The sequence below is a fragment of the Balaenoptera ricei genome, chromosome 21 (genome assembly GCF_028023285.1).
Source record: "Balaenoptera ricei isolate mBalRic1 chromosome 21, mBalRic1.hap2, whole genome shotgun sequence".
NCBI lineage: Eukaryota > Metazoa > Chordata > Mammalia > Artiodactyla > Balaenopteridae > Balaenoptera > Balaenoptera ricei.
In genome coordinates, this window is record NC_082659.1 from 34,638,296 (window position 1) to 34,651,758 (window position 13,463).

Consider the following 13,463-nt stretch of genomic DNA (forward strand, 5'->3'; position numbering starts at 1 on the left):
TCAGTGGATGCTAGGCTTTCGGTTTTCAAAGCTACTGTGACTGTGAGGCTATTGGTTTTCAAGATTACTCTGGAGCTGGAGAGAGGGGAATGGTTAACAGGATAAGTGAAAACACCACAAAGCTTTCTGTTCTTATGAAAATTCAGCTGGGTTTTATTTTTTTCCTCCAATAAACAGTCTTTAGATTGTTACAAGCATTCTGGTTAATTTCCAGAGTTCTGAAAATGTTTATTTTGGCCATTTTTTGCTAGTGTTCTCACTGTTTTTTGGAGGAACAGATTTTCAGATGTACTGTCATTTAGAAATCTTTCTCCCTGACTGTGATCTTTAGACCCTAATGACTAAAGACTATTTTTAATATCAATAATTAACATCCACATCAAAAATTATCTCTTTTCGTAAGTTTTAATTACTTAACACAATAAAATATTTAGATGACAACTTTAAACTGGATGAGAAGCTACTAGTTTTTTCCAAATTATTTTGGAAGATTCATGAGCAGTATGTGTAAAGATCACTGAGTCAAAAATGCTTCTTTAGGACACCAGGAATTTCTATTATAAGGTGTAAATAAAACTTTCATCATTTAATTAACAATTGTTATGTTTTACAACATTTAAAAATAATGCTAAAGTCCCTGGTGTTATTTTAGTTTATAAAATCACACTCATTCTAAATTGTTTTATTTCATTTACTTGCTTGTTTGGTATTGCCTTTTGTATACTTTCACAGTAAGTAAACATTGCCTATATTAGTATAAAGATATCAATTTGACTCACATGGACTTTGAAACAGTGATTAGGAAAATAGCAATTAGGGGGGGAAATGGGTATGTAAAGTCAGACCAACAAAAGATAATTCAAACACTTTGGGTCCTCCACAGTAAGGTAGTGTTCTGGGTGCAATCACCCAGAACACTTTGCCTTGATTTGTCTGACCAATGCAGGGAATAAAGATAACCAAGATACATGGCTTTCTATAGGTCAAAGATGCCCAACAACTTCTGGAATACTTGGTTAGTTGAGGCTCTTTAAATCTGCCATTTATTGTCCTCCTCTGACTCACTGGTAATTCTTCTAGGTAAGGTTTAGGAGCAAAAGCAAAGGGTCAGGTCAGTCCATTTTGTGTGTTACTGACATCAGTGTTTAAACACTCCCCAAGTTTTTATACCATTTTTATCAGGGAATAAAAATAAAATAAAGTCTTTATCATCAAGAAACAGTCCTTATGAGACCTGGATTTTTTTTTTCTCCTTGTTATACCAAATTGTATCAAGTAATTTGAAAGACTATTATTCAAACAAATACTGTCCACTGAACAAAGCGAACTCTAATCACTGACTTTGTATCTCAACAATTCATAGGTATCAAAGATACAGTATCATGGTTCTATTCTCTTCTTCCTATTCTATTCTGTTTTCTTTTGAAATTGATTCATGACTTTGGAAAATAGTAGGCCTGCTCTGAAACAAATGCTGGCAGTTGCATGCCAAGGCAGCGTTTTCACAGAACTTTCTTATATTCTGAATTCCTTCCCATTAAATGAATAAAACATAGAGATTTAAAAAGGCCTCCTTATGCATTAAGAGGCACAAAAATTATCCTTTGAAATCAATGCAACATTTCCAATCAAATCTGAGATGCTCAATAAGTATAAATCTGTAGATCATTATCGTTAAAATCAGGAGGAATTTTTAACCAAATCTAAAATGGAAAAGCCACAAAAAGAATTCTATTTGAAATCCCAAAATACCAGGTAGGCCCAAATCTTGACTACTTAGCCAATTAAGGTACCATCCTTAATGAGACAAAATATTAATCAAAAAGTAAAAAAAAAAAATCCCCAAAACTGGGGGCTCACATTCCCAAACAAATTTAAGGCTATTCTCCCAACATCATTATACTGCCATTTACAAATATATTTTCTTACAAAAGAAAGAGTTGTAAAAAAAAAAGAAAAAAGAAAAAAAAAAGAGTTGTTTTATCCATTTGTTTCCTTTTAAGAGAGAAATTCTTTGATGAATTTATCATGTCTGAAAAACGTAACTCGGACACGTTTCACATTTAGAACGTTAGGTAAAAAGATCATCCTCAACATAACCCTACTATGTTTGGGGGAGGGAGTAGAAGGTTTCATACACTAAGGGGCAAGAATCTGGAAGAGACAAGTTCTGTAAAGGACCAGATAAGAAATATTTTAGGCTTCAAAGGCCATAAGGTCCCTGTGACTACTGAACACCGTCATTTTAGTTTGCAAATGTGTGTGGCCGTGTTCCAATAAAAGTTGGGAAAATCAGCGCGACCATGCTTGTGGGTCACACTTTGCCAGCCCAGTCTATGAGAAAAGGAAAAGGAGCGGCACTGGTACTGAGGACAAACCACGAGTGGGCATGCAAGCAGATTAGGCCTCCTGATGTATTCTGTGCCTTAATTTCAGGTTTTCCCTTCGTTAAAGTTGTGGCATTTTTTCCCACCCCAGCAGATAATCAACTCCCAACTTTAGTGGTAACAGACAGCAAAGGAGGAAAGTTAAGAAGAGTTTCATTCTTAACAATGTCACTTAGACACCATACAAACTACAATCTAAAGATGAGCATAAGTGTGACCAAGTCTTTGCTTTGAGCATGCTTCCCTGACAACTAGGAGAATGGAACCTTCTACCAAGCTCCAGCCAAGACCTGACCCACACTCAGCCCTAAGGGGAAGCTGCTGATAGGGTGGCTATCTCAATTGCACATTCATCAGGAAGCAGCCCACAGCATATACTCTGACGGAAAGGTTGAAGAATTAGCAAAATAATCCTAAAATTTTTCATTTTTAATAGCGTAAAACATGCTTTCAGAGAAACTAGAAGCTCCCATGATCCATTGGTAAAATCTGGCTTCATAAATCTTGAGATATTAAAACACAGCAGGCATACCCTCCCACATGACAACTCCCCCTCCTGCAACATGTTACAGTAAGTGCTGAAAAAGCATACTACTGATCTGGTAATTACTTCACTTCTGGAGCTGCTAAAAGCTCCTATTTTGCTTTTGTTTTGTATGCGTCTCTATCAAATAAGCTTAATTGTGCTCTGCTGCCCTCAGGTGTCCATTTTTTAAATTATACATGATTAGTTGGCAAAGCAGGATCCTTTGTAAATTTCCAAACCAGGAAACTATAGCTATAATATTCAAAGTATTTTTTCATAAACCCCAAACACAAGGCTAATGTAAGTGTTAAAAGTTCAACTTTTAGATATATTTGAAATATTACTGGGATTTTTCCTACCACTTGTGTAACACATTGCCATTGAAAAAGGAGCCAGAAATGGCATAAAGAAGAAAAAGATATATGGCAAATGAAAATAATGTTGCAACACAGTGCTTCTCAAAGTGTGGTTCAGGGATCCTGTTCAGGGTGTCCATGAGGTCAAACCTATTTTCATAATAATAAAAACGTTTTTCAGTCTCTCACAAGGTACAGTGGAGTTTTCTAGAAGCTCCATGACTTGTGATATACTGCAAAAGACAAAATGCAGAAGCAGAGAATCTAGCAGTCTACTATTAAACCAAATATGAAAGAGATTGGCAAAAAATTTTAAATGTTATTCTTTTCACTAAATTTTGTTTAAGTATAATTATTGTTCATAAAAAAGTATGTTATTCATTTAATTGGCTTATTAATACTATTTTAAATGATTTAATAAAATGTTTAAATTATCCATTTTAGTTTCTAATATGATAAATCAGATATAAGTAAAAGCTTTTTGGTGGTCCTCGAAATATTTTAAGAGTATAAAGGGATCCTGAGAACGCTGAGAAGTATTTAGTAGCAGCTTCTATCACTGCTTCATAGGAAGTAGTTTCTCTAAAATTTGAGAAGGTAAAGGAAAAGACTGCCCTCATTATCAAATTACAAAGACTAACTAACCTCTACTTCTAACTTGATTGTCTAGACAGGCATTAAAGAAAATAATGGGATTAGAGGTCAGAGGTTTCAGTCACCTTCCTCATCTTCATTTCTCCCTCCCTCCCCAAACTATTTGCAGGAAAAAAGAGCAAAACCTGACTTAACAGAGTTTCATCTGCTTTCCTTTATCACCATCTACGAATGAGCAGTGCAAATGTGAAAAGCTCATAATGGTAAGAAAAAGAAGGGATGAAGTGAGTGAATAATGTATCAATGAGATAATCCGAGGCCCCTAAATGAGCCCCACTGACTCAACTGATAAAAGCTATCCTTGCTGTATTTTATAAGTATGAACTGATTCTAAGAAAAGTAAAACTACCAAAAAAAAAAAAAAAAGGTGAAGAAAGAAAGAAGGGGGGAAGGGCAGGGAGAAAGGAATGGAGGAAAGAAAAAAAGTAAAGGCTTTCATTTTGAGGAGTCATGGAAGCCAAGAAAATCCACCAGTGCATGATTAATTCTGACATGCTTAAATAAGGATTCCTATTAAAATCTCGGCAGTTGCCAATTTGACAGTGATGAGAGTCTGGTGGAGTCACTGTGGCTGGGGAGCCCCCACGAGGTGAAAGAAAGACTCCGCACCAGGGAGGTGGAAAAGAGGACTCCAAGGGAAGGAGGCTTATGGAAATAAACACCACCCACGGCTGGAAATCAGATAGAAAAAGAATTCAGAGCCAGGGCTGGCTCTCCTGAAGAGGACACTGAGGAAATGGGGTAGCATGGACACGAAGAGGGGTCCACAGAGAAGACAGCTCTGCAGGAGGGAGGGATGGCAGAGGCAAAACGTACTCAGAGCGGATGCCAGTTACAATGATGACGGCCGCAGACATCCATAGAGAGTCCCTGAGTTATTAAATAACTACCTAGCAACCTCATGGAGATCTGTGCTGCTTTTAAGGGTGGAAATATAAGATAGCACAATATGAAAAGTAAAAGCATTAAAAGTCTTTAATCACAATTCTTACAACAGTCATTTTCCACTTCTGATAATAAACCAAATATTTTACCCACCATTCAAAATTCTAGCATCCTAGAAAGCCAATCTACGAATTAGAAACTCACAATTATCAATGCAGTTTACAGATTGAAAAATAATGAATTCCTATGACCTATCTCAAACTGAACTACACACTACACACACCTTCTTAACATTATTCTGTTACAAAACCTATACTTTATTACTTGACTTCTTTCTTCCCCCTACCAGTATGGTATATTTGCCTTGGTTTTACCCCTTATCCAACCTATAACCCAACACCAAAAAGAGCCAGTAAAGTCCTGCCTCATACAACAAAGCCAGACTACTGAAGATGATGCACACCAAGTATCCCAAGGACAGAGCATCTGCAGGATGCCCAGCCCGAGACAGGAAGCCACCACTCCAGAGGAACCACACCCTACTCGCTACACCCCACGCACAGGGTGCGCTGGCTCTGCCAATGCTAGAAAGCAGAGACACACCACAGATAAAACTGCTGCTAAAAATCCCAGGCCTCAAGTGTTAAAGGGTAGATTCTGTCACAAAATCTTGATTTAAAATAATGCCCTGGCTACTGCCTTGACCATGGCCTGACCTGGGCAGCACCATCTTGTGGATCTCTTCCAACTTCTAGCTGTGACACTGGCCAACTACTGTGCCCCTATCCACCCCCGTCTCTGCTGCAACTCAGTTCTATTTCTAAAACTTCCTCCCATCTCAGGATCCAGTCCTGGTAAGAAGCTCCTGACTACTGTCTTGGCCCTGCTACCTGTCTTCAGCCTCAGCCTCAGCCTCAGATTCAGGAGGCCGAAGCTCGACTATGACTGAAGTACAAGAGAGCTACTTTTAGTTAACAGAGCACACCTGAAGGTAAGTCCGGAAAAGGAAAAGGTTTGAGTTTATTCTAAAATGATAAATCATTTTATTCATGCCATTTCCAATAAAATACAAGGCTTTAAAAAAAAGTTTCAACTCTTTCCTTGTTGATAGTTACAATATTCAATACACCTTGGTTCCAACATAGCAAGAGAAAAATAAACCTTAGAGTTTGTTTTGATAGATATTGATCTATATGTGCAAAAGTCTAATTTACGTATAGATTTCAGATATGAAGAGGCATTTTAAAAATAAGAGATTACTTAGCAAATGTGACCACAATTATAAAATACTTATTTAATCTAAGTGAGTAAAGCACTTGCAGAAAAGTAAAAGCAAGTCCATACTATTGCTAAAACAATGATAAATCATTCATATTTTTTAAAGTAGGTTCAGAAGGGAATCACTATTCTTAGCTCCAGTGAAATGACTATAACATCTGAGCCCACTTAGTGAAGGGTGTGTAATTAAGAGACCCCCGGTGCTTTTCCACCACAGCACCTCAGTTACCTACCACCACCGCTGCAGTTAACCTGACTAAGGGAGGTTAGCCTCACCAGCACTACCAGAGTGAGATATGGCCTCTGATCCTTACCCAGATGGCAGGGAACTTGGAATGGAGTGTACATGCTACAAGTGTTTCTTTAATGACAGAATAAATTAGAAAAAAGGAAGCTAGAAAGACATTCCAACATATGACACTGTATTAGACTCACTGTATTAGTATACCTTCTACCATTGTATTACTAAGATTAGCAGGAAGAACAAAGGCCCATTCCAGTGCATTTTCAACACATCATTCCTAAGCACAGGAAGATTCACAAAGAACAGCTGTAAGAAGTGAACCTCCCAGGTTATACCTCCCCCACTGAAAGCATGAGGATGAGCTTGTCTCAGCACTTCTTAGAAAGGTCATGCTGTTGTACTGCTATTATGACACAATGGTAGGGAAGAAAAGGAAAGTGGTTTATTGGTTCATTTCCCAAGAGGATTACTCTGCCTTTGGACTAAGTAATGAGAGGTGATGACCTAGGCAGTACAGCATAAGGAGAAGGTGAAAAGGGGAAGATGTTAGAAATAATTCACTTTATATTCTTCATGAATGATTCACTTTCAATAAGTCAGACACTGTAACATAATTCAGGCAATCATAATGCAAGAGAAGTTATATCCAGAATTATGAATTAAAAACTTACCACCTAGAAGGAAAATTTATTTTTAAAATGAATCCAGAGGAGGAAAAGAAGAGAAACACATTTTCACACAGTTAGTTTTTACGATAGCTACTATATGTTCAACAGACTTGTAACAGCATGCATTGTATATAAGAAAAGTCTAATATACAAAACTTAAACAACAGACAATCTGAAGTATGTAGCACACATTTTAAAAAACAAACCTGAGAACTAATAATCACTAAAAACATGATTTTGAAGGCGATACAGAGAGATTTACTTGTATTCATAATTTTCTCCCTCATATGTAATTCTGCCACTATAGCCATTTGTTATTATGTACGATAATATTAAACTGTTCATTTATATAAACTGTCTCTTATATCCTAGTTGCCAAAAAGAAGTGCGATGCCTCATTTAATCTCCTTTCAATTCCTCAAATGTGGAAGACAAAAGCAAATCCAAGATCTGTGGTTCTGAACCTGTGTACAAGAGGCCCTGGGGTGCCCATGGCTTGTTTGGACATCAAGCATGCGGAGTTATCTGAATAAATAACAAACCTCACACCTTTATTTACTGTTATGCTTCAAATTATTGTGATTAATAAGACATATGCTTATGTGAAAGTATTATTAAAGCAATATTAGCTTTTTAAAAAGCAATCCAGCTTTTAATAGAAATAAATCCCCACAAATCTAGCAACTTCCATAGAAGTTCTATGACATCCTCAACCTTTAAATAAGAATCGAACTGTTACTGGATTCTTTTTTTCATTATTACACATTTTCTCAGTCAAAAGAGACTAAATGCACAACTATCATATGTGGACGGGACCTCAAGATATCCAATGTGAAGAAGTTCCTCGTGCTGGGACGCACTGGCTTGGATTAATGTTTATATGTGGACAAGCATAATCAAAAGTGTTTCCTTCAGCTGATAGTTAGGCTAAGAAATTGAGTGGGAGGAAAAGAAGGGGACAGAGTTGCAGCTGTTATCACAAGATGAACAGAGAAGAAAGCAATGAAAACGTGCTTCACTGTTAACAGGAAAACAGAGGTTAGGACAGTACACTGATTGGTCATCCCCATATCAAGTTGAATGAATATTAGACTCTAACACTCATTTCAAGGCTCACACTGTGGGAATCCCAGTACCTCCATTTCCACAAGACATATTATCCACAAATGTCCCCTGAGAACATCTACATTTTCAGTCTATATGATCTCAGGACACATGTTACATATGCCTACAAGTCACTAACATGTTCTAAATTCACCTCCTGCAAACTGCAGAAGGAATTTCCTAGTTGAGTATTGTGAGATTTGTGAAGACGATGTTGAAATTATGATTCTATCACTGTATCTTCTCCTTCACTTTCTTGACAGTAGAACCGTTCTTCCCCCACTCAGTCCATCTTAGTGACCCCATACAGCTCCATTTTGCCTCTCTTAAAGAGGAGCACCATGTTTAAAATAAGGTGTGACCTTTTGGAATAGTAGAACAATTAGGACCAGTATCTAACTTTTAGTTCTTGTAATGTGGTTTCTTAATTGTAAGATAAATCATATAGCAAATCAAGGGATGATCTAGACTCTTTAATTATAAGAAACATGATTTTCTCTTCAAAATAAGTGGACCTGGGACTATGAAATAATTTTTGTGCTATGTACATGTTGATCTATATTTAACTAAAACATTTTCATTTTCTCTAATATGAACAGTTCAAGTAAATGCTAAAATTCCACTTCTACGAAAGGTGAAAGTTTACATATAATTCTAAATTCTATAATTTCATCCTATACTTTAAATAGAAGATGAGACGGTAGATTACCTTGATATTTCAACTAGCAAAAGACCAGGTAAGTTGAGGAGTGTAAAAAAGTCTGAGTTTTAAGACTTACTACTATATTTAGTGAAAACATAGTCGACACTTCCAGATCTAACTCATATCCTCTTTCCACTATTCTAAATCAACCCTAGTAGCTAACCAAAAAACAAAACAAAAACAAAAAACATAAGTAAAAGCTCTGTCTCTGCCATCTAGTGGAGAAAGAAGATACAGAACACACATTACAGCTAGAACAACTCCAGACGTGTAGGCATACGGAATTCACTTAAAATTATGTTCAGTGCTAGTATGTAGAATAAGCTATTTCTTTTTCCAAACGTTTACGTTTACCTACCTGCCATGTAGAGAATGAGGTAAAGGGAGGTAGAGGATAAACACGTATGAACACAAAAGCAAAGATAAGCCCAAAATATTTTGGAGCTCTGTAAGACAGCTTCACACACCTACACTTACATGGCCATGGAGATCTGTGTTAAGAAGCATCATTGCACAGGTGAGGCAATGGACTCCATCTAACAAAAGAGACAAGGACAGAAAGCATTAATTCACTATTTCCTGTTGGACTCCTCAGTATCATTAAAATAGCATACCTATACTTAATTAAGAACCTATGGAAACACAATACTGTGGCTAGGCAAAATTAATCATATTCATTTGGGGAAACACAAAATAGATAAAGAAAAAGTAATTAAAAGGATCTCAATGCACAGATTTGTACTCTACTGGTGATGAAGTAAATTATTCCTACCTCTGGAGGACAATTTGATAGTATATATCTAAAGCTTTGAAAAAGTGTCCTTTGACACAGCAAACCTACTTCTAGGGCTTTATACTAATGAAATAAGGAGCTACCCAAAACACAAGGATATCTAAAGAAAGACTGCTTACAATGGGGAATGAGTAAATACGACCCACCTAAAACACAATTCTGTTATGTTGAAATCATTAAAAATGTGGTCCAAGTATATATGTTGAAATGGAAAGATATTTTACAATAAAGTATTACATGAAAAACACATTATATGCAGTATGATTCTATTTAAATATAATACATCTAGAATGATATATAACATAATATTAAAAGAGATTATTATCTCTGGATAGTAAAATTATAATTTTTATCTTTTTTATTTAAAGTTTCTCAATTTTCTATAAGATATAGAAATGAAAATAAATTATTTAATACTTTTACTTTTTTTATTTTCTGGGAAGAAAGTGAATTAGGAAAGAAGCAAAAGTTAAAGAAAACCAAGATTTGCATCTTCCAATGTTTACTCTTTGAGTATTAGTTCTCTGGCTAAAAATATATAGACAGAAATAGTTATCCTTTTTCTTGCCATTCTTTAAAGGCAACAGTTAGGTTGACTGGTCCAGGATGTACAAGAGGCCCAGACAAAAGTGAAATACTGAAATAATCACTGAAGATTTAAAAATTAATATTTAGGGGAAAAACGTTACCCAAACCAGCAAGGTCATTTCACAATTATATGGAAACATCACTTTCTCTTCTTACTTTACAAAGGAAAAGAAAAAGCACTAAGAGTTAAGCTTCTCATTTCCAAACCTTAGGATTAGTTCTCCTTATTCTCTCCCTGCAATTCTCAATCCAAGTAAAGTAGACAATAGCAGTTGCAGATGCAGAAAAATCTTATTAATTTATACTAAATGTACAAAAAAGCTTGTCCAACTACTGAATTCATGAATTAAAGATAGCTTATCTTCCAAAATATGCCTCTGAGTTCAGCAGGTGATTTCTCTATGCGGACTATCTCTAAGTAGATGCTACTAAATGCTTAAAAGTGTATGTATTCTAGTATTCTAAATACATATAAAACAAATTCTTGAATGTATTTATAAAACTCAGCAGCTAACTCTCAAATATCCTTATCAACAGCCAATTGAGTACACAAATCCGTAGTCCTTGTTTCACTTAGTAATGTCAACATCTTCTTAGATTTGAAGAAGGTTCTAATAAAAACAATCCACTTCTATACCTTTCATTCTCTAGTCAAGGCCGACAGTGATACAGACAGTGAATAAATGGTCTACACATAGTCAAAGGAATAAAGACAGTTCCTATTTTACGGATAGGAATGTGACTTTAACAGTCAGTTAGTTAATTTAGCTACAGCCTGCAGGGCAGAGGCAGCAGGAGCAATCACTTTAGTCAGTATAAAGTACACTGACACAATGTTAATTGGCAATACGGAAGCTAAGAGATAATTATAATTTCTAGTGCATCTAGTCTCAGTGATTTATTCCAGAACTTGTAAGTTTATGAAAGATACTCCAATTGTAAGTGAATATGCTTGACTTCAAACCCTGAAAACTTTGCTTTATTATAAGAATTGAAACAGAGAAATGACCTCTCTTCATAGGGTATATCAAAAATTAAATAGTTTAAAGTTGCTTTTTAAAATAGTATACACAAATACAGATCATTAAAATCATAAACCAGAGTCAGTGGTCAGTGCTGTAATAATGAATGTCCAAAAAAAGCACCAGAGACACACCACAAACTCCAGTGAGATTTGCAAATGTTTCCAAAACTAACCATAAAACTATACACACACTTCATCAAGAAGCTTAGAGACCAGGTGTATAGGAAGAAGAAAGAAGAAAACTAGCTTTTCACTTATTACAATGCACACTGACATAAAATCTCAGTGACAAACCATGAGCAATTTAAAGAAAGTATACTGTCATACTATGGAACTGGAAAATGGAGTAAAAGTAACTAAAACAAGAGTAAAGAATATCATGCAGTCATTAAACATCATGGCTTTTAAAGAATATTTGATAACATGAGAAAATGCTCACAATGAAAGGGAAAGACAGTAGGAAACAAAACTCTGTAATGATTCCAATTTGACATAAAATATTGTACAAATAGACTAGAAGGAAGTAAATCAAACTGTTAGTAACAGTTATCTCTAGGTAATTAGAGATAACTAGATGATTTTCATTTTCTTCTGTATAATTTTCCATATTTTCCATAATAAAATGTAACCTTCACATTGAGGAAAACAGCCCTTGTTAAGAAAGAAATTCAAGCATTTCCATCAGATTACCTTGTGAAGCAATGGTATCTGGGTTACAATAAAAATATCTATTGGAGAAGTGTACTAAAACTCTCTCTCGTTCTTGGGTTTCTCCCACAAGAGAAAATGCTTTAAAGAAATACCTAAAAAAGAATTAAGGGGGAAAAGGTGAAGTTTTAGAAAATGTTACCATACTCTCTATGTTTGATGGTTAAAGTTAATCCATTTAAACATAAGAAATTAACAATACAAAGTAAGATATCCTATAGTTATTTTTTAAAAATCACTTACTAGATGGCCATTCAACATAAATTTATATTGATGTTTATATTATAGGAACTGTCAATATAAAAGATGACAGAGCAATAACATGGTAGCCAATACATCAAAAAAAAGCCTTGGGAAGGTGGGTGATTTCCACATATGTTAAGTGTCAAGTAGCCATTTTAAAAGATCAGTCGGATAAAAACTAAAGAACACAAGTCTGGATGCATAACCATGTAGGCTATGTTTTAAACTTTTTTTTTTTTTTAATTTTTTGGCCATGCCATGCGGCATGTGGGATCTTAGTTCCCCAACCAGGGATCGAACCCACAGCCCCTGGCAGTGTGGAGTCTTAACCACTGGACCACCAGGGAAGTCCCCTGTAGACTATGTTTTAAAACTTGACAAAGATCACAGGTTTTTGTCATTTTGTTACATGACTGTAATCACCACCGACCCACTATTAAAATTACAATTATATCGTCTTATGCACAGTAGATTTTTTTTTATTCAAACAGAGAGTCACAAAAATTATCCTCATCAGTTCACTCAGTCCCATGTAATTAATTATTTTTCATCTTGAACTTTTGTTAGCACTTTTATGAATTCATCAGTTTTCCATTAGCACAGTAGATTTCTGTTTATTTTATTTTGCCTATTATCACCACCATATATTATTAACTTGCTACATGAGGAAGAAATTGGAAAATAAAACCTTAATTTATTTCTTAAATTAGGAATACCAATCTAGATCAATCTAGATCAGAGTCACTGAGAGTACTGTCTATTATAGATGTATCCAGGACCCTCACTTGACAAAGTAGATGCATTTACCTGAACATGAGATGGGAAGGAAAAACTCATTTAAAATGCCCTAAGAAATCTTACTTTTGAAAGAAACATACAATAAAACATATTTCAATGATGAAAGTGTTGCTGTCTTCCTTATCTGTAGTTAATCTAAATTATGTTGATCTAACTTTAATTTTTCTTAACTTTTTTTTATAAACCATATGAGAGAGCAAAGCAAAAATACAGATCTCTCCCCCACCCTTACCTGTTTTCATTGACAAACCCATGAGTACCCTTGATTCACACAAAGAGCCAGAGACTAACTCACTGCTGTGCATTCTAACGGAACATCCTCCCTTCACCTCCCAGGCCTCAGTTTCCTGATTTGTAACGCTAGAGCATTACACAAGATGATCTCAGAATTCCTCCAGGCTGTGACACGTTATAAAGTTTATAAGATTAAATGCTTACTGGGTTTTACCTTCAGCTGCGCTTAGAAATTTATACTATGGTATCGTGTGAGACGTGAGGGTCAGT

The 13,463-nt window shown here is 35.5% G+C and overlaps 1 protein-coding gene across 9 annotated transcripts in view; it reads right to left on the reverse strand.

The window, feature by feature from the left end:
• Nucleotides 1-13,463, reverse strand: part of PSD3 (pleckstrin and Sec7 domain containing 3) — a 585,012-nt gene that overhangs the window by 377,229 nt on the left and 194,320 nt on the right. For 8 of the 9 annotated variants that reach the window (XM_059909726.1, XM_059909725.1, XM_059909723.1 and 5 more), the window contains 2 exons: nucleotides 11,901-12,013; nucleotides 9,283-9,341 (listed from right to left, as the gene is read on the reverse strand). In XM_059909726.1, coding sequence (XP_059765709.1) covers nucleotides 9,283-9,341; nucleotides 11,901-12,013 — 172 coding nt within the window. The remainder of the gene's footprint in view (nucleotides 1-9,282; nucleotides 9,342-11,900; nucleotides 12,014-13,463) is intronic. The other variant, XM_059909732.1, reaches the window with a different exon arrangement.